Source organism: Rhea pennata, chromosome 1, assembly GCF_028389875.1.
Source record: "Rhea pennata isolate bPtePen1 chromosome 1, bPtePen1.pri, whole genome shotgun sequence".
Lineage (NCBI taxonomy): Eukaryota > Metazoa > Chordata > Aves > Rheiformes > Rheidae > Rhea > Rhea pennata.
In genome coordinates, this window is record NC_084663.1 from 79,069,172 (window position 1) to 79,090,709 (window position 21,538).

The 21,538-nt window shown below is 39.1% G+C and overlaps 1 protein-coding gene across 4 annotated transcripts in view; it reads right to left on the reverse strand.

Moving 5' to 3' along the window:
- Positions 1-21,538, reverse strand: part of LRP6 (LDL receptor related protein 6) — a 122,855-nt gene that overhangs the window by 14,566 nt on the left and 86,751 nt on the right. For all 4 annotated transcript variants that reach the window (XM_062592805.1, XM_062592789.1, XM_062592779.1 and 1 more), the window contains 8 exons: positions 18,066-18,282; positions 16,269-16,558; positions 14,307-14,533; positions 10,649-10,833; positions 8,610-8,936; positions 5,008-5,210; positions 2,847-3,058; positions 2,471-2,661 (listed from right to left, as the gene is read on the reverse strand). In XM_062592805.1, the coding sequence (XP_062448789.1) occupies positions 2,471-2,661; positions 2,847-3,058; positions 5,008-5,210; positions 8,610-8,936; positions 10,649-10,833; positions 14,307-14,533; positions 16,269-16,558; positions 18,066-18,282 (1,852 nt within the window). The remainder of the gene's footprint in view (positions 1-2,470; positions 2,662-2,846; positions 3,059-5,007; positions 5,211-8,609; positions 8,937-10,648; positions 10,834-14,306; positions 14,534-16,268; positions 16,559-18,065; positions 18,283-21,538) is intronic.

Sequence of the window (21,538 nt, forward strand, 5' to 3'; positions counted from 1 at the left end):
AAGCTAAGAAGGGAGTAGGAGGATATGTAAAGATGACATAAGAGGAAGGGATATAGTTTAAACTAAGAACTTGACCTACCCAAATGGAGTCTATACATGCCCTGCTCTGCCATGCCCATATCAATCAGCACAGCACTTTGCAGTATTCCCCATAAAGCTCAGATGCTTAAAATGTTTACTCCTTTAATAACTTCATCTTTATTTTAATACTTATGACAAAGTGTAGCTGACTATTTCTGACTAAACCAAGACACTGAAATTACTCTTTCCACAAACTAACAATAAAATCTGAAGCTGACTCATCAGGGTGCTAGTCCATTTTACTGGGAATTGCACATGAAAGGGAAATGTGATTGAGTGGAACTTTGTCCACTGACATCGCCATTCTCTTTTCAGAAATACCTTTTACAAAAAGGTATAAACAAACAAACAAACCAAAAAAAAAAAAAAAAAACACACATAGCACATTCTGTTTCCAAATAAAAACGACTTAATTCCAAAACCATTTCTAAATCACACTAATTATTCTGGAATAGAAAAACTAATTTCCAAATATTTTCCATGGTAAGGAGCTAATTTCAGTCATCTTTTCATAAACAGTCCTTTAATCATGAAAAGAATCTGGTTAGCTTCAATAGGATCTCACATTTGGGCAGCATAACTATGTCCTAACTGCAGGCCTGAATAACAAGGAGGAAGAGAATGACTGCATCATACCAAAGTCATTTACCTCTCCTTCTCTTTATGGGTAGTAGCATCTACACAGGCCAGAAATAAGAGACAGTGCATGTTTTCAAGAAGCTAAAATGCAGAAAAATTACCTTGCCAGTGAAAAGAGCCTATTAATCAGCATTCCTAAGCACAGGAATGCATCTCAGCAGTTAGTAATTTATCGTGGTAATTACAGCAATCTATTTGCAGTGCAAAAGCCAAAAAGCAAGAAAGGTTTTGGAAAGATTTTTTCTTCATTTTCATGAAAAGAATGGTGAGCTTTTACTACACAACACACGAGATCCAACAGCTATATTCTTTTTAAAGTAAAATCATTAAAAATGACTGAGTTAGAATTCACACCTATCTCCTCCTCCGCTGTCTTTTTTTTTTTTTTTTTTTTTTTCCCCCAACAACAGACGCAAAAGAGAAACACGGTATATATGGTACTCTGCTGCCCTTCAGTCAACTCATGCAGATCTTGGATGCGGGACAGTCCAGAGCATCCCACCATTGTTTTTCAAAACAATTCAAAAATGCGTAAATCCTTTGTTTTAAAAGAGCAAAGAGTCAGGAGGTCACAGTTCATTAGGGATCCTGAATCTTCCAGTGACATGTCAAGCGTGTCACTGAAGAAAATTACTATCTTGCTGAGCCTTAGTTACAACCACCTAGGAAAAATGAAAGAACGTTTTCCACTCCAAAAGCTTATTCTCGCAGGTTAACTAACAGAAGTCTGAAAAGCGCGCTGGTATCAAAGGGATTACATGCTGCTACTTCAAATGAAGGCATCATACCATCAGTAAAACATGTTACTATGAACTATCAGATTCTTCCTAAATTTTCACATATGCTCCCAGATAGCACTGTATGTCCTTATGCATGTACATGTATGCTTCTGAGAGAGAGCAGAATAACACTGCTGAAGTACAAGGACATGTACAACTCTTACCTGTACAGGAAGAAGAAATTCTGTCATTGCCCTTCACTTGCAGCACTGTCAAGGGGGCTGTGTACCCAATGATACAAAACGCAGACAGGCAAGTGTTTGCTCAGAACGTTCTATCACTTCCTGCAGCAACATCCAGCCCAACTACTATCACAGCAAATTACTGCTGAAGCTACACGGGACAGCCGATCTGATCCAGCAACCTGCTGGATCCAGTGAGTGAATGAGAGAAATCTCAGTCTCACTTACTCTAACTGCATGATTTTTCCTCACTTTTGTCCCAGTTCTGGTACTTCTGGAACAAGGAGTTTTGCCTTTTGAGAACAGTGAGATGTTAGATCTGCTATATCCTTGTCACATTATTTCACCCTAAATGGCAGATACGTAAGTAACCTGCACATCTATTGCTTTAACTCTACAGAAAAGATTTTTCCACTAAGAGGGAATATTCTCCTCTGATTGAGAGTTTACTGCAACAAAACCAATGCCTTTAAAAACAACCCTTCTCTCTTCCCCTTTCCAAAACTGCAGAAATTTATTCGTGAACTGACTTTGGGAAACCACACAAAGGTATTGAAATAAGAAATCAAAGTAAATAGCATGTGTAGCAATTAATAATGCAAATAATAGACAGAGGTATGAAACTGAAAAGGTATGCTGCATGAATCATGCACATTCCCTAGCTGGGAATTTAAGGAGTGATTAGAATCACAGGCTGTTTATAGTAGGAAGGCAAAGGAGACACCTTTCCTTGCATTCCCCAACACCCACACCATAGAAACGAATCACTGAATTAAAGCGCTATTCTACCTGAAAGGTCACTGCTTTCAATTCTCCGTAGGTCTGAATCAGCCCAAAACAATTTGCCAAGCTGGCTGTCAATAGCTAAGGCTATGGGCTTGCTCAAACCACTGAAAAAAAGCACCTCTCGTTCAGTTCCATCCAATGCTGCTCTCTCAATTTTGGGAGATCTTTCCTGTAGGTTGGTGAAATACATGTATCTGGAAAAGGAAAATAAAAGTTTATTAGATACTTCCACATTTTTGCAGTGTGACCAAGACAGCTTAACAAATGTCAGAGATACTTTTACTCTCTGAAAAGAAACCAATCAGCAACAAGATAACAATTCGATTCACAAGATCTTCAGCTTGGCTTTCCCCCACATCACTCCATTTCAGCTACATACCCCTTCTCTGGATTCACCACAATGGCCCTGGGCCTATCTTGATCTCCTTTGAGCACCACTCCCACAGATCTCCCATCCAGGCGTGTCACATTGATCACATTAGTGGCTTCGCAGGTCCAATAGATATAGCGGCTGTAGATATCAATGCTCAGGTCGTAGGGCTGCATGTCTAGGTTCTGGTTGGGAACTGGACTTGTCACAACAGTAAAGCTCTAAAAGGATGAAAAACACCCCCCAGAAGAGCATTAAATCTCATCTAACGTAAGCAATTTTATTTCCTATGGATGCTCCAGATCAAACTACTGTACAGGAAAGGGAAGCCTCCAAAATACTACCCTAAAGCAGGAGACAGCCAGGTCCAGTTGTCCCTTGAGACCATGATTAGATATAGTCTGATGGTTAGTGGTAATGTCCTGATGGTTTGTGGTAATGAAGATCATGCAAGTTGGTTGCAGTTTACAAGATTTTGCAAGTTTTACCAATAGTCAAAATAGTCTGTATGTTGAAGATTCAGGTTCAGCTTCATTATCTTTGGTTTCCTGACAATCCTAAGTTCAGTTCAGATGGTTCCAAACCCAGAACACTTAGCCCTCTATAACAGACAGATTCATATCACCAATAATTCCCAAAGCTGAAGCTGAACATTAGAAAAGATAAAAACACAGGCAAAGTAAGGCCAGACAGGACTTGAAATCCTGCCTCACTCCTCTGCATCATCATTATCATATATCATATATCACTTGAGGGATATAATATATGGATGAATCATAAATGGGAAGGAAACTCTGCCAACAGACAGTAAGGACACCAATATAAGCCTGTGACTTTATAACATTTCCAGCTAACATATTTCTGCTCAAAAGTTCTTCTCTTTTACTGGTCCAGACCTCTGGAGTTCACATATTCTTTTTTTTTTATCAGAAAAACACTGCATAGTCTCTCTGTAGCAAAAGGTGAACCTAATTGAATTAACATAACAGATGTCCTCTCCTAAACTTTTCCAAAAATCTAAAGAAAATTTATAATTTACAAAACACAGCTGAGATTAATCTTTTTGGAAAATCTGATGCTTTTGAGATGTGCAGCCCCCATCTTCCTACCCCCTCATCTCTCATATTAAACCTTTCATTGGAAAGTCTGCCTAACTTTTTCTGGCTTGTCATCTGTAAGAAAGGGTGTGCCTGAAATCCTGCATTTCTTTATTCTGCTGAAGCTGGCAAAAATGGTGTCTTCAGCTAGTTTTGGGTGTTAAATTTTCAGATATTCCAAAACTAAAACCATTGCTATATTAAGAATCAAGACTGAAGGACATTCCAGCAGGATCCAGCACCACACAGATGAGCATACTACCTGTGTTGTCTATCTTAGTTTCCTGCTCCTCCTTCCTTTCAAAAAAATACAGGAAGGAAAGACTGATTTTAAAGGTGGAAAAGGAATAAGCAGTCATTGCACACATTTAACCTCACTAAACCTGTATTCCCTTTTGCCTTCTACCTCACTCTACTTTTTCTATAGAATCAGAAAAAGTTAATAAATAAATAAAATTTCACCAGTTAAAGACTTTTTTCTGAACCTGTCTCTTACATGTCACTAATTTCAACTTCTGTATCCAGTGCCTCTATAGTTGACAACATTTTTCTTCTCATCCCCACTAGAACCTCATAGGCTTTAGACAGAGTTTAGATGCTCACGGAGCCCCAGGCTCCTCATGTCTGTGTCAATGTTCCTGCACTCTGCTCATTCGCAAATGCTCTTTCAATCTCTGATACACTTAATTTCTCCCAAGAATCTTCCATTCCTTGTTTCACTTCTCTTATATGGGGGTTTCCAGCAACCCCTGGCCAACAGACAACACTGAGTAAGTAAAGTACTGCAGACAACAGACAACAGTATCTTTAAGTAGGACTTGATTTTCAATGTTCTTTTCCTGCAGCATCTCCTAAGTTACTGTTTGAGGGTTACTAATCCAGAAACTCCCATTTGCCATTTGTTCTGGCAATTGGCAGCTTCTAATCTGCAGGAAAATCAGGAAATCCATACTTTTTTTTTTTCTTTTTTTTTTTTTTTTTTTTTTTTTTTTTTTTTTAAGTACAATCCATTCAGTGCTGGGTATAAAGCAAGCTGCCCTCGTCTTTTAGTAACTCTGTCACCCACAGCATACCTGGCTGCCATCTTCTTGTGCCTTGCGGATGATATTCTGTCGAGAATCAATCCAGTACAGTTGTTTATCCAGGGGGTCATAATCAATGGCTCGAACATTCCTGAGGCTGTGGATAGGGAGTATAATATCTGGACTCTGTTGCTCGTCTATCACCATGCGGTTAATTGCATTCTTCTGACTGAACAGTAGAAAGGTTGTAGGAGCTTGATGGGTTAAAAAAAAGAACGGAAAGATAAAAAGAGAGAGAAGAAGGAAAGTTAACACCGCAAAAATGCTGGGTATTCATACGTTCAAGAACGACCATGACTCCATAAAACCAGACAGTACCTAATATTTCATTCCCTTCCTCCCTCTTCCTTTGCTGAAAAAACCCAAAACATAAAACAATCCTCTTTTCAGTTTGGAAAGCCTTTCAAATGACCTTTTTTATTTATTATAAATGTTCAAATGTGGATGTAACTGCCAAAGATAATTTCAAGCATCCCAGGACTAATGAATGTGAAGACTTCTGTCAAAATTACCTTGCTAAACACACTCCACTTGCAGAGTGTGGAAAGAAAGCGGAGCAAAAGTCAGCACTGGTTTCTTATTTGCAGCTCACAGGGACAGAGATGGCCATTAGGGTGGTCCAGTTCTTTTCCTACAAACTCTCTTTCCACCTACACCAGAATGAAATGACAACTAGGAAAATGTTTTAAGTGAGTACAGGCTGGGTTTTTGCAGAAAAAGCTATTCAATCTTCTCAGATTTATCCTAAATATTTCTAGGCACTCAGCTGGGAATGCTACCCTGCAAGCAGAAAAAAAAATCCAATGCTCTGCTCCAATTTTCCAGATGTCCACTAAAAATTTCCTGGATGAATAATTTTTTTCTTATAAGTACTGTCAAACAGCAAAAAAAAAAAAAAAAAAAAAAGACTTCTCCATCTCATTCAGTTGTAACTTACCAGTGTTATTTTACTGTTAGTGCACAAGGCAAGTACACTTAATGCCTTGTTAAAAAAAACTTCCCTGTATTACATAACTGGGTCAGAAATCAGATGAGGCAGTGAAAGTATTTCCCCCTTTTACAGCATTTTTTTCAATAATGGTCTACCTGGAACCACTGCTGTACAAGACAGCACAAGATCCAGCAGCCAGAAATGCAGTTTGCAGCCTCCCTGACATTTGTATAATCAATTTTCTATAGCTCAAGTCTGGAAAGGTTAGCAGTGGGATATTGCTCTCATTCAATCCAGCCTGTAAAACACAGGTAAGGCAGCACCTTGGAAGGAGACGGAGCAAGAACCTTCCAGAGAACATCATCATTCTTTGTTATTTTAGGCATACCCTTTGAACGCTTATTCTGGCTGCTGGAAAAGAAAAGGGTGGTGGGGGGAGTTTCCTTGGCAACAAACACTCAATCCTAATGTCCTATAAAAATCAGACCTAGTTACAAGTTATTTTTGCTTTCTGGAAAACCTGTATTTCTCCTCCAAGCATGTCTCCAGTAACTTAAGCCTTTTTCTATTTAGGTCTTAACTGTAGGAGAAAGTACAATAAAAGCAAACCAAAGTTTATACTGAATACATATAGCAAAACAGTAAATTCAGAAAAGATCAGTATTCTTATCAAGCAGCTGAGAGAGAAATGCAAAGAAAAATAAGCTGAGGATAAAACAAATAATACAGCCAAACACACTGGCATAAGCATCTAACATCCTTTCTTCTTTTCCCCCTGAAGACAGTCTGTCACTGTCTTGGAAGCCACTGGCTTCCAACTTGGAATAGATAACTGCAGATTTTGATATTTGAACAGATAACTGCAAAATTCCTCCTTTGAATCTCCATATCTCCAAAACAGCACTGATTTTGGAAGTCACCTCCCAGTTTTTATCACCTTCCCTCCCAACAGTCACATACTTGCACTATGTTTTTGTGAGTGAGTGCAGCGAGCACATCTCCGGAAGAACACTGCATTCAAACTTCACAACACATGGTGGGTCTGAAAGGACACCAGAGCTAGCCAGAGTCCTGTGTCCTTCCCATAATTAAAACAATCTATACAAACATGAGCAGTGTGATCCAGAAAGGAAGGAACTGGCCTCTGATACATAATCAGGTAAAGCAGGCAAGAGAAAGTTAAGACTATTCATGCTCCAATTATAGTGGCCAAGAGAAAAATTAAATCATAAGCAGAGAAGTTTAAGTCTCCAGTTATGTACAGATGAGAGTCTGGAAAGTCACCAGGTTGGAATATGGCACAAAGAAAATGATTAATGGCTCCTAAAAGACTCTAAACTGCACAAGGGGAAACGGTCCAATTTCTTTGCAACGTATTTCCTGTATTTTTCTTGTTCCTTTGTTACCAAGAACATTTTCAAAAGAAAACATGATCTTTTATCATTTTGCTACTTATTCTCCACTGGAAGTCAGATTCCTCCAGAATTTTACCAGAATGGTACCAACTTTGCTTCTAACTTGCAGAAAGGAGAGAGAATGTTAAAATACAAAGATCCAGCTGTCATGCACACATCCCTTGTAATAAAGAGGAGGAGCAGTACAGAGCACACAGCTGAGATAAAGCAGACTTTTCCAAAGGGCATGATTTTCAAAAAATTCCATGAGGTAGCATTTGCAGAACAAGCAACCTTGCTTTTGGTCTTAAAACCAACATTTGGAGCTCTCTACTCATGCATAATGTAGACAAGATACAATCCGTCTCTCTGTACCATGCATCTCTTAACCCACTGACTAATCTGAATGACACCAGTGCAAATCAGCATCCAGCATGGATGCCAAAATTATGAGTGCTTCACTGGCAGCCAGTTACTGCAAGATGGATAAATTATTTGGTTAGAAACTAATTACACACAGCCTGAGGGGCCTTGTGGTTCATATTCTACACAGCAATGAAGAAAAGTGGGGCCTGGCTGCACTGAGATCAGAAATGCAAAGTGCTGCAGAGGCAGCAGAGCCAAGTCTCTCCTTGCTGCAGAGCACACACTTTCGAGGCTATGAGTGTAGCTCTGAAGCACAGCCTACTTCAGCAGCTCATCAGCCAGCAAATAAATCCTGACCCACCTAAAGGCCACGAGAAGTCCAGAATATACACAAAACTACCCAATATCCTTTATGTCAGGTGAGATTAAAAATAAATAAGAAAACAAGTGTTTAAGAAGTGTGGACAGATACAAAACGAAAAGTATTTCCAGCATTCCTACTTATGCAGCTTTAGCTCAAAGAGTCAGGGAAAAGATTCAATAGATCCGTTTTTTCATATTTTACTGCAGTACTGGCCTGTTGAAACATTTTTTTACTTTTAATACCGTACCTTCGCTTAAAGGTTGATAGGATTTTACTATTAGAAGCTTATACTTTAAAATATGTATTTTTATTGCCATCTTTATTTGGTCACATATCCTGCTTTATATAGGGGAAGGGATGCTAGGACAATATAAAGATTTCAAACACATATTTGGTATCTAGAAGAGAAACTAGTTATAACTTGACTATCAGCAAAGCAAACCTGTAAAAAATAAAACTCCTTTTCCCCCATAAAATGCTTGTATCCATTACTAAGGATCTCTGCTTCTGAAGTTTATTTCCACACATCATGGCTTACCACTGCAAGTCCTGTTGTCAGAGTTCAAGGAATAGTGAGCTGGGCATCCACACACAAAACCACCAACAGGTACAGCTAAACACAGATGAGAGCAGTGACCATTGCTAGAGGCACATTCATTCCAGCCTGCCTGCCTAGAGGAATGGAAGACCAAAATGTCCATAACATAATCCAAGTGTCCTTGGATGATAGTTCGGTTCTGGCCACTGGTCTTATTGGCTCGTTCAATGCTGCGCCGGCTCCAGTCTGTCCAATAAATGTAATCCTGATACTGAGTCAAGCCAAATGGGTGAGGCAAATCATCAGCGATAATCTCACGGTCAAGGCCTGTTTCCAAAAACAATGGGAGAGAAAAAGCAGAATTATTTGGGGATGCTGTTGGATGTGTCCCCGACATAGAAATGTTAAAATATACTTGCTTTAAAGTTACTATTTTATAATTATAAAATGATGTGCCATATTCAAAACACCACCCTAAAGCCTAAGGGCCCTTTTTCTATTATAGAAACATGCCAACAATCCTGCTTGTGATTCACGGAACAGAACATACTTAACTAAAGAAAAAAACCTGATAATTTTCAAAACAGGTTATCAGAAAGATCCTGTCCTTTGCCTTCTCCTTAGATTAAACAGTATCTCTCTGAAGGAGATGCAGGATCTTGACACTGAATTCCCAGGCTGTCATCTCTGGCACTATGTTCGATTCTTTGCCCACTGCTAACAGAGACAGAATTGAAGATGATTCTACATTGTATTATGAGAAAAATTAAGTTAAACTAATCTGTCTCTGCAACGTCATAAGAGGAAGGACCAGTGGAAAACTCAAGACAAGAACCAGTTAACTGTATCTACCTCAGAAAGGTTAAGAGACCTTAAAGAGCATGTTTTGGGAGGAAGACTGAGGAGAAGGGGACCGATTTCAACCATGCAAAGCTTTATTACCATGTGGTGCCCTGGTGTCTACTCACAGAAAATGAGTAGGAGATTAACAAGAGAGAAGTCATTTCCTGTTGCACAGAGAAGAAACATGCTGTAATGCATCCTGCCATCAATAGCCAGAGGGATAGGAAAGACAAAATTCTAATTCTACGTATTGCTTCTAAGGGATACAGTGGAGTATTGAGTCAGCCTCAATAGCACACTGAAACACAGGAGAAGTTGAAGAAATACTTTTCTATTACATATGATTCCTAGTAATGCATTTTGCTGTTTTTATCTTTTTCTAGCTTTGTCCTATTATTGCAAGTGTGAAGTTTAAAGTAGATGAACTCTTTCAGCCTGCTAAATATTGGCTAGTGACAATGCTAATCTGACTAACATGGCATACAACAAGGCATTCTACTCCTGTGGCTTTAGAGATGTTAAAAATATGATATTGAGCCAACCTTAGAGGGCCCAGGACCCCCATACACCACCTTTGGGACACTGACAGAATAACATACTGCACCTCCATTTATCTGTAAGGACCATTTATAAAACACTCATGCAGACTCTAGTGTAAAAGAGAACTTCCCTGGTGACCAGTACTGGCCAGGTAAAGCTCCATAGCACTCAGCATATTGGAAGAATGCCTGAACCCCAAGGATACCAAAAAAAAAAAAAAAAAAAAAAAAAAAAAAAAAAAAAAATTACACAGGGAAAAGCATCCAATAAGCTGTTATCTTGGCTTTCCCTCTACCTTTCTACAGACAATGAAGTGTTTGCTATGTATTTGCCAACATTCTTCAGAGCAGCAAAACAAGACTCTCCAAAACACTAAAAGTTGACAACTTTGTCCTACATATAACTAAAAACATGCATAGCTTGTATAATTTTAACTTTGTGAGCAACTATATTGCATACAAGAAACTTGAGGCCTCACTGAGTGCTGTGTTGCATAAACATCAAGTATAGAAGCAAATATTAAAGGTGTGAGTTCGGAAAATTCTATTTTTGTCTTAAGATACGTATTTTTGCATTATCAAAGCAATAATTTGCCTTAAGAAACTGCGAAAGAATGCCACTATCCCCGTCACACAGCCCAGGGCTCTGGGGCTCACCCAGCATGTTGGATGACTCTATTAGGTTGGTATCGAGGTCAGTCCAGTACAGTCGTCTTTTAGCATAATCAATAGTTAGGCCGTTAGCACGTCCCACATTTGGTACCAAAGTAGTCCGCTCACTTCCATCCATACCAGCTCTGTCGATCTTCGGCTTACCGCCCCATTCAGTCCAGTACATAAACCTGATTAAAAGGCAAAAATATGTCACGTTTATTCAAAAGAGAACTTAAGCAGAAAATGAAAACAAAAAAAAAAAAGAAAGAAAGAAAAAGAAAAAGGAAAGAAGAAATTCTTAAAGAGAGTAGGGAAAACAAGAGTTATGAATTTAGGCATTTATTAGGCCCCATTACACTAAACATCTATTTCAAAACACAAGCAAAGTAGTGAGTCAGATTTCCTCAAAGTGCTTCCAACATTATTTTTTCCACATGAAGCTGGATTTTTACCAGCATCTTCTTTATGAAAGCATTTCAATCTTAACAAATCCACATCAGTTAAGAGAAAAAAGGCTGGCAATAGAGTACTTTCATTTATGCCTGGTTATTTAGCACAGTATTTCTATGCTACTTTGCAAAAACTGTCTTCTGTTTTTATTCAGTTGTCCACCAAATGCTGGAATAAAAATGGTAGGAAAGCAGGGGTATGCAAGGCTTTGTTAGTGGGTGTCACTGCTTATCTCCACACAACTAATTCAATCAGCCATATAGCAGTGTCTCCATTTCTGCTGATGGCAGAATGCCACAAAACTGTATGGCATTTCCACTGGAGCAAACATGCAAGTTATTATGTATTTACATGACAATTTAGCTTCATTTGGCAGAAGCTCAGGCTTCCACATATTAATATCTTCTTTCCGTAGGAGCAGAAAGGCCTGTATATTTGACAACTGATATCAGATAGTTAGTCATTTCTTCCAAGACATAAAGCTAATACCATTTTAAAAGTGAGACAGTTACATTAATACCTTTAGCTCAAGCTGTAGTAACCAATGAATCTGTAAAGTTTTTATTAATTACAATCAACTGAACAACAGACTGGAACAGGTTGCTTCAGAAACTGATGACCAAGGGTGGGCCATTCTTTATCACCAGTAAGAAAACCTGAAGTTTTCTTTCTAATACTTGAAAATTTCGCAGATTGGACACAGCATGAAACTAAGTGTGAGAACTGCCCCCATAGTAATGACACCATGAAAACTTCTATATGAGCTAAAATTACATAACGTAGCCTTAGAACAAGAGATGAAGCAGGGAGTTTGGCCTAGAACAAAATTCAATTTCGTTTCTTTTGTCCAGTTCTGAAACAGAATGGTGTTTGTGTTCTGCAGAACATTAAATTCAAGATTTTTTTTCCCCCAATCTGTAAACACTGAATTATAATAATCCTTGGAAAAGAAAACCCACACTCCTGGCATAAAACTAAAAAATTCGAAGCAATATTTTGTTACAGCTGAGTAACTAGCAGTCTGCTCTCAGATGCTCTCCAATCTACTTCTCCAGGCAACCCCAGCACATCAGGGCTAAGCCCCATCTACACATCCCACTGAAAAAGGTGTAGTACTTGGCTTCACTAAGCACTAAGAGAGCGGTGACCCCTTTGCTGAAAGGAAGCAAGAAGTTTGTGTTTGCCTGGCACTGAGTTTTCTGTATTGCTCTAATTCTCGCATAGTCACTGGAAGCTGGGATAATTCATAATACTTGAAAATTACGTTCCTTCATTTGTACAGTAATACAATACTGGTACCTCAAAAAGGTTTTGCAGTAATTAATGCCAAATAAGAAGAGCTATTTTATAAATTGGACAGTTTAATATCCCCCACTTTTTTCCCCCCTCTCTCTATTTTTCCTATTTCATTTTGAATCCAATTCAAAGAATCCTGAGTTTTCTTCTCAGGAAATCTTTCATTTCAAGGAAAGGTGGGTATAGCTGTTTCTGCTGTTTCTCTACCCTTGCCCCCCTTTTTCCATGACAACAAAAAAAAAAAGGCTATCATACCTGAAGAAACAAACACCTTTCTTATTCTCAGATAATAAGCTTTATCCCCCACTTTCAAGTTAAATCACTTAATACCCTTATAGGACCCTATCTTGTTATAAAAAGGAGTTTCATTCTAAAAGTACAAATATAGTCATAGAATCAGTAAGGTTGGAAGGGACCTCTGGAGATCTAGTCCAATCCCCATGCTCAAGAAAGGTCTCCTAGGGCATGTCAGACAGGATTGCGTGCAGGTGGGCTTTGAATATCTCCAGAGAAGGAGACTCCACAACTTCTCTGGGCAACCTGGTCCAGGGCTCTGTCACTCTCACAGTGAAGAAATTCACCCTCATGTTCAGGCGGAACTTCCTGTGGTTCAGTTTGTGCCCGTTGCCTCTTGTCCTGTCACTTGTGACAACCAAAAAGAGTTTAGCCCCATCCCTTTGACACCCTCCCTTCAGGTACTTATACACATTGATAAGATCCCCTCTCAGTCTTCTCTTCTCCAGGCTGAACAGGCCCAACTCTCACAGCCATTCCTCACAGGGCAGATGCTCGCTCCACTCCTCTGATCATCTTTGTAGCCCTATGCTGGGCTCTCTCCAGTGGCTCCATGTCTCTCTTGTACTGGGAAGCCCAGAACTGGATGCAGTACTCCAGATGAGGCCTCACCAGGGCCGAGTTGAGCGACAGGATCACCTCCCTCGACCTAATGGCAACACTCTTTCTAACACATCCAAGGAGACCATTGGCCTTCCTGGCCACAAGGGCACATTGATGGCTCATGGTCTATTTGTCATCCACCAGCACTCCCAGGTCCTTCTCTACAGAGCTGCTTTCCAGGAGGTCAGCCCCCAGCCTGTGCTGGTGCATGGAGTTATTTCTCCCTAGGTACAGGACCCTGCACTTGCTCTTGTTGAACCTCAGGAGGCTCCTCTCTGTCCAACTCTCCAGCCTGTCCAGGTCTCTCAGAATGGCACACAGCCCTCTGGGGCAGCAGCCACTCCCCCCAGCTTGGTATCATGAGCTAACTTGCTGAGGAGGCACTCTGTCCCTTCATTCAGGTCACTGATGAATAAGCTGAACAGGATGGGACCCAGTACTGAGTTCAGGGGGATGCCACTAGCCACAGGCCTCCAGCTAGACTCCACGCCACTGACCACAACCCTCTGAGCTCTGCCTTTCAGCCAGTTCTCGAACCACCTCACTATCCACTCGTCTAACGCACACTTCCTGAGCTTATCTAGGGGGATGTTATGGGAGACAGTGTCAAAAGCCTTGCTGAAGTCAAGGTACACAACGTCCACTGCTCTCCTATCATCTACCCAGCCAGTCATTACATTATAGAAAGCTATCAGATTGGTTAAGCAGGATTTCCCCTTGGTGAATCCAGAGGTTCCCATACCCCTGGTACAGCTATTTTGATTCTGTGATTAATTTAAAAAAATATATATATAAATCCCTTTTTAACGAGCTTCTCTGATTTTTGTGTAGTATTCTTAATGATTATTCAGGACATTAAAAGCATATTCCTCAAGCCCTCATACTCTAAATTATGAGGTTATATTCCACTGCTCAGTTTTCTCAGGATTTATATACAATTCTTAACTAGCAGGCCTAACTGTAAGTATTTGTATGTTATTTTCCAACATTAATAAACAAAATTAAACCAACAAGTTACCCCTCAGCAGGGTCCAATGCCAGTGCCCGTGGACTGTCAAGATCTTTCCACACCAGCACTTGGCGATGTTGTCCATCCAGTTTTGACACTTCAATGCGATTTGTTCCAGTATCAGCCCAATACAAGTTCTTTCCTAGCCAATCTACTGCCATGCCTTCTGGGTAATCCAAGCCAAACTCTACAACATGTTCCAGTGCACTGCCATTCATAAATGCTCTGCTGATGGTCTGCAGGGATACAAAGATACACAGGCAAATTAGAAACTTTACCCGTCTGTCATTGGGCTGGCCATTTCCTTTGTTGCATTTTAAACACTTTCAGATTTTAGGCATCTCATAGGAAAGAGGATCTTACAATATGCTACTTATTTGCAAGGCAAACAATGCCTCTATTCAGAAGCAATGATTTACTGTACTCTGTGAAAGTATTTTCTGTGTAAATTACAATGGTATTTCACTGGGGAAATAAATTGTATGACTAGTCTGGGTCAATTAAGCAGTCTACATGCCAAAGTGACCTTAACAACTCAGTGTCAGCTTTGGAGGGGGAAATATTTTGACTCCCCTAAACCTATACTAAAGCACATACATTACAGCATGGAACAATATTTAAAGGAGCCTAATGAATAAGTTCAGGACAGAACAGCAAATAGGAAAAAACAACCTAATGGCTGAATAGCTCAGTAATGCAAGTGCTTCTGTGTTCATGGTTTGATTTAATTTCACTAGAGATAATTTCTTCTTGGTCTTCTGTTCAAAAGACTTCTTTTAACTCTTGTCATCGTGGAGCAGACTGTTACAGCAAATACAGCTAGAATTCTATTTTAATAAAACATCAGAGTTTAGGTATTTCCTAATTTACTAGGACCAGTTAGAAGACTGGAAGTTAAAGAACGATGTTAGCATGGAAAAAAATTTTGTTTGGCAAACATAGGCTTCCCCTAAGTACCCTTAATATTCCCCTCCCTTCACACTCTTCATATTCTTAACACATCAAAAGTTATCTCAAATGAATACTTTTGGTTTATATCCCAGTTTGGATGCTGTCTGCCAATTATGCCAGCACCTGGGAGTACACAGAAGAGAAACGTGTATCTTTCAGTCTTCATCTGCATCACCCTTAAAATTTCCATACTTTCTTTTTATTTCACACACAGTTCAAATGAGTGCTGTACCTAAAGAATTTAGCCAAATCACCTCTCTCCCAAACTCACTCACTTTTTTTTTTTTTTTTAACTTTTATGATTCTTCATTCATAAAGAGTCATGAATTATTGTTTACATAGCTCTCAGTTCAATTGTAGAAAACCTTTCGTTAAAAACTAATTCTTGGTGTTCACAATTCCCACTACCTTCACAGCCTTGGAAAAGAAAGTGAATAACTAAACTCCCTAGGAGCAGAGCATAGTAGACAGACACCACACAGATTTCTGTCTCTCCATTAACTACCACTTTCAAACGCTTACCCGCAACCTTTTCTGATTTGTCAGTCTAGGCCCTAGACCTATTTTACAATAGCTTGTGAGTCATAATATGGCTCACGAGTAGTAGCTATATAAGATAATGAATAGGTAAGATCTATTTTCACTTCCTGACCCAAGACACAGCTTCCCATCATTAAATGTGTTTGGCAAAACATCTGTCATCCCCCAAACCTCCTGCCATATGGCATTCTACTCAGGTTTGGGGCTTTCTGCCCCAAAACTTATTATTTTTGCAAATGTATGCTTCATGTGAGAATGTACACATCAGATTTAAATGATCTATATGACGGAATGCTATCAGTATGATATATAATAATATATAATACATAATGAAAATATATGCCATTCTTTGTTAGAACAATTCTTTTATTTAGTCTTTAAATCTTGTAAAAGATATTTGCAGTCCATTCTTAATATCTAAGAGCCTTTTAACAAACTAATATCAGATATGGAATAAACAAAAACATCTTCCATCTCTACCTTCAGTGAAATGTCAGTCCAGTAAATCCGATTGTCTGTCACATCAAAATCCAGAGCAGAAGCTTCCTTGACACCGGTGAGCGGAATAGCAACGTTGTTGTTGTTAGTTTCTAATGATATTCGTCTGATATCTGCTCTCCGAGAAAACAGTAGGAAAGCTTCTGGGACAATGCAGGTCTTCATATCATTGATGAGCTCTAAGCCGATGGGGCAAGCACAGCGAAGGCCTTGAGGTCTGTACAGACAAAGATGACTGCAACCACCATTATCTTCTGCACAAGGGTTTGTACCTACATGTGCAACAAAAGCAGAAGTAATCATTGCACACTGACTTCATCTGGAAGATGAAGCCAGTCCTTACACACATCAAAGACACTGAGTTCATTAAGACAACAAAAGGTGGAAAACCTATGTGTCTGTCTGAATTAATTCATTTTTCTTTGCTTCTTATAATCCTTTAGACAGGCATTACTCTATGTGGTTGGAAGGCCAACACTTGTTTTCCTAACTGCTTGAAACACACCCAGCACTAGGGAAAAGGATATGGACTTCAACAGCTACTGAACTTGATTCACAGCACAAGCACTGAATGGAAAGCACATGAGTAACTAAGTGGAAGTTCTACCTTCTTTTGAAGTACACTAGTCTGGTTACATACCCTAGCTGTGTTCCTAGAGATGGAAGAGTTTGCAGATCTATTTTTGCATCCATTCCATGGTCTCTTCCATCCAGAATGCTAATAAAACAGCTCTTTGCCATACTAGCCTGTGTACATGCACATACTGGAAATCCACCTACTAAGAGAGGCCCAGCATTACCAAGCTCAATTAGCCAAATAGCTGAAAAGAGAGCTGTATTTAAAATACATACCTTAATGCTACTTGCTAACGGAGTAGCAGTGATGCAAAGATACATCTCAGTTACATTTAATTTGGGGTTAACTTGGGGTACAATCCAGACATGGCAGCAATAAGTTGCAAGCCTCACTCACATAGCAGGATAATTCAGGCAGTTTGATGTGCCTGTGATGCCACATTCATGCTGCTATTAGTATTTTGCCAATTTAAAGCTAGATCCTACAATGTCACTGGGCAGAAAGTATTTCTAACTATTTTTAAAAACAATTTTGCAGTGTTCATTTCAAAAGCATTGACTAGAACTGGCTAATTCTTAGCTTTTGCATACTGAGAGCACATGTTCAGACTGCAAGATGAAAAGCTGGTACAGCTGCAGCTTCATTAGCAGCTGGGCTAATCTAATAGCTGCTGTTAGAAAGAGATGGTCTCATTTTCTCTGATCCTTCCTCTCTGCTGACTGGATTCAGTGCTGTACATACTTATGAACTGCTCCAGCTCCTTAAGTAGCAGAAAATTACCCCTTTTGGGGGTAGGTGCTTGCTTGTTTTCTGGCTTAATGTTCTGTCAATTTAAAGAACTGAAGCAGTTTACAAAAGTCTCACCCCATCCCATGAAACTATATCCTCACTAACCCACTGCTAATGCTGGAGAGATACAAGTTATCACATTACAAAACTGGATTCTGCCCATTTCTAAAAAACTTACTTGGTATAGAGCGATGCCTGAAGAAAGGCACTGCTACGTTTTTCTATCTCATTTTACTTTTTAAAATAAACCTGCCTATCATCACCAGAATTGAATGTAGTTAGTGATTTTTCACACAATCTTTGGTAGAAAGCTGGGTAACTGTTTACTTTAAACACATGCTACCAAAGTCAGATGCTCCCCGAGCACTTTTTCATTTCCTTTGGCCTGTGCCTGATTTGCAGTCAATGCTTACCAATTATCTGGCGGATATTTGTAGCTTTCAGGCCCATTAGATCAGGCAGCTGATCTATGATGATCTCTCTTTCTGCAGTTCGCTTATGCACACGTTCAATGCTGCGTCTTTGCCAGTCTGTCCAATAAACATAGTCTCCCAACAAAGTGAATCCAAAGATATGTGGCAGCTTGTCCTCCACCAGCACTCTCCTCCCAGTCCCATCGGTGTTCATGACCTGTGGATACATGTGTGCACCAACACTTACATGAGAAATGGCTTTTCATGTATACAGAATAATTTTGCCATTGTTCAGTGGAGCTTAATCATTCAGCTGCTCCACATTTATACATTAAACTCAAAAACTATCTCCTAATTGTTAAAATGCTATCAGTCTTGCACAACATCTAATAAAACAAGTCTGTATTTTGGCAAAGGTACTCATCATTCTGAAAACGATGGAGGATCTCTTGTACATAAGACTGTTCTCGCCAGCAGGTATGAAGCATGTGAAGGTATGACTCAACAATCCTTACAATATATACTTTCTGAACTAATACTGTTTGTGCCTGTTAGATGTTCTCTCTCTCTCTCTCTCCGCCATTTCTCACCTACCTCTGTTGGTTCAGTTTTAAATGAGAGACACTTTTACATGAATGAAGATAAGCTTACAATATTAGGAACTCTCAGTTCAGTATGATGTAGTCATCAGTCCCTCCTAAGTGAGCTTTGCCCAGGTCAGAGATAGCAATAAGAGGCTACTCATAAATTCTGAGAGTCAGACAGTCAAAAAGAACTACAGAATACATTTATACTTCTGAATAATGTCTGAGCAGAGAACCAGTTTTACATTCTTCACAATTAAATTCAATTTTTTTGGTACTAGAAGAAACATTAACGGTCTGTAAATAATTGTGTGCTTTTGATCAAGACACTTGAATTCTCTGTGTCACTTTACTGCTAGAAAAAAGTAATACCTAACTTCCTCAAAAGGGCACTGTAAGATTAATTAAACATATATATACATGTTCAATTGATGAAGTATCTTATGAATACCAAGTATTACTATAAAAATCAACGTACTGATAGGGGTCAAAGGAGCCTTCTGTTTTAAGAGAAGCTTAAAAAATGACTTAGCACTGCAACTTTAGTGATTACTAAGCAGAATATATTGAAAAGTTCCTTCAAAAATATTTCTGCTTGTTTTAACTTTTTAGGAAATCATTTTTCCTGCATGAATATTATCCTTCCAAAAACCTCCTCAGACTAAAAATTTCCCAAGTCAACTTGATTCACAACATTCACAGTAAATACGCAAGGTAGCATACTAACCCTTGAAACGCATTAAAACATCCTTCCCACTATCCAAGGATTCTGATACAGGTTAAGGAACACTAGCAGTGGGAAAATGATGACTTATTAAATCACTGTTTTCAAATCTCTCTCACTCCTGCCTTGGTGGAATTAGATAGTCATGGACAAATCTGTACATTGCTCAAACCCCAAAACACGTGCACTGACAACCTTCAGGATCAATGGGTACAACAGCTCCAGCTAGATGGACGACATTTTGTGATCAGAAGAATCTTCTAGCACATGAGAAATGAAAAGGCTAGTTTGGAGCTATTCCTACCTTTTACCTATCAAAGCACAGGAGGAAGGAAAGAGAAACAGAACTGAAATCCATTCCTTTCTCAGCACGTGGTGTAATGTGTAAGTTAGTAAGATTAATTATTTCTAAATTCACTAAAAAAGAGGAAGAAAACACTATAATCTCCAAAATAATTTCACTTCTCTTAGATGAACCCCCTGTCATAAACCACCTAGTATTTTTTCCATTTTCTCTCAGTACAATAGGATGGGAACTGAATTTTTATGAGCATAACCCCTATAGAAAAATGAAAGGGGCTTTGCACACTTGCTGACTTGTCAGAATAAGCTCCATATTTACTTTTTTTTTTAAAAAAAAGTCATAATTACTCTGTGGAACTGGCCTACTGAAAAAGCTTCTCTCTAGTAATGTATGTGGTACACTTATACACATGCAGTAATGCACATGCATAAGATGAGCATTACTTGGTGAAATGTTTTTTTGCTGTGTAGGACCTCGCTGAAAAAAAAAAATCAAGCATAGTACTTGCAGCTCCACTTTGTATTAGGGCACATTTACTGTCCAAACACTGGTAACTACCAGGATAAAGTTATCCTGATAACCAACTCCAAACATAGCTTTTTCTATCACAGATTGTTTAGCTGGGCTCAGAACCAGTATAATTGCTTAATTTCTGGACTTCCTTTAGAAAACAAGCTTTTCTGTTGCATTTATTCTACTTTAGAACATTTCAACATCTGCTGACTCTCTCAGTTCCTAGCAGCACGCCTCTTTCATTCTGTTTTTGATAAATGAGGTTGCTAAACAACAGACTAATGGTTAACTTTGAAGCAGGGACATAGCTTTAACATCTGTAAGGTAAACTGTGACTTGCTGTCCTTAACCGCACTATCACCACTGAGCAAAGCTGACCATCCCCTTGCTCACCACCCCTTTCTTGCCATAATGTAATCATAATAAATTTGTAGAATGACTTGTTTCCCTCTACCCCTTAAACTACAGAGATAAGACACTTGTTTGCAACTAATTAATATATGGCAATTAGTGCTTGCAAAGCAGACCAGACAGATATGGAAATGAATGGATCTTGCAAAGTGAGTTGACTAAAAACAAGCAGTTAAAACCTTTACAACATCACTTATCATCATAAAGTAATATCTCAAGATTCTACATTTTTGCTTTGTACTTGAAGAAAGGTAGAAAATTCTGTATTCAAGGCAGTGCTTAGCTACTGGTAAAAATAATTAGTTGGAAGTTGTACCACGTGAGGTGAACTTTTTTGCTAAACTTTAAATGGGGAGCTGTACAAATAAGCTTCTGCTTATTCTGAAGGAAAGTCAAGAGAAGAAAAGGGAGGACATAAGCGTTAACTATTTGCTTTTTATGAATTTTTGTTTTGCCACACACAGATTGATTTGAAAGACAACTTGTCAGATAGGCAGAATAGAAGCCTATTGAAAGTGCTTGCATCTGCCACCATACTCCCATTAAAATCTTATCTGAGCCCATCTACCTAACATTACTTAACAAAAACATCTGTCTGCTCAGAGCTGGGCATCACCAACTAATATCATATTAGTAGTTCCATGGCACGACACAATCTGCGCTCGCTTTGCCTGCATTTTAGGAGACTTCAGAAGAATCTTATCAATAGGCTACCAAACTAAGCAGACACTTAAGGCAGGAGGAAAGTGGCAAGAGATATAGGAATGATTCATGTAACACACAAAAAGAAAAAGAAACAACCACTAATCAACCCATTCCAAAGGATTTTGGTATAATCTTTTCACATACTGAAATTCAGATAACAGCGAGTTCCCGCTGATACTGCTTTATGCACTCACTCCCTTACTGCAGCCCCAATCACAGCAAAGACCAGCCC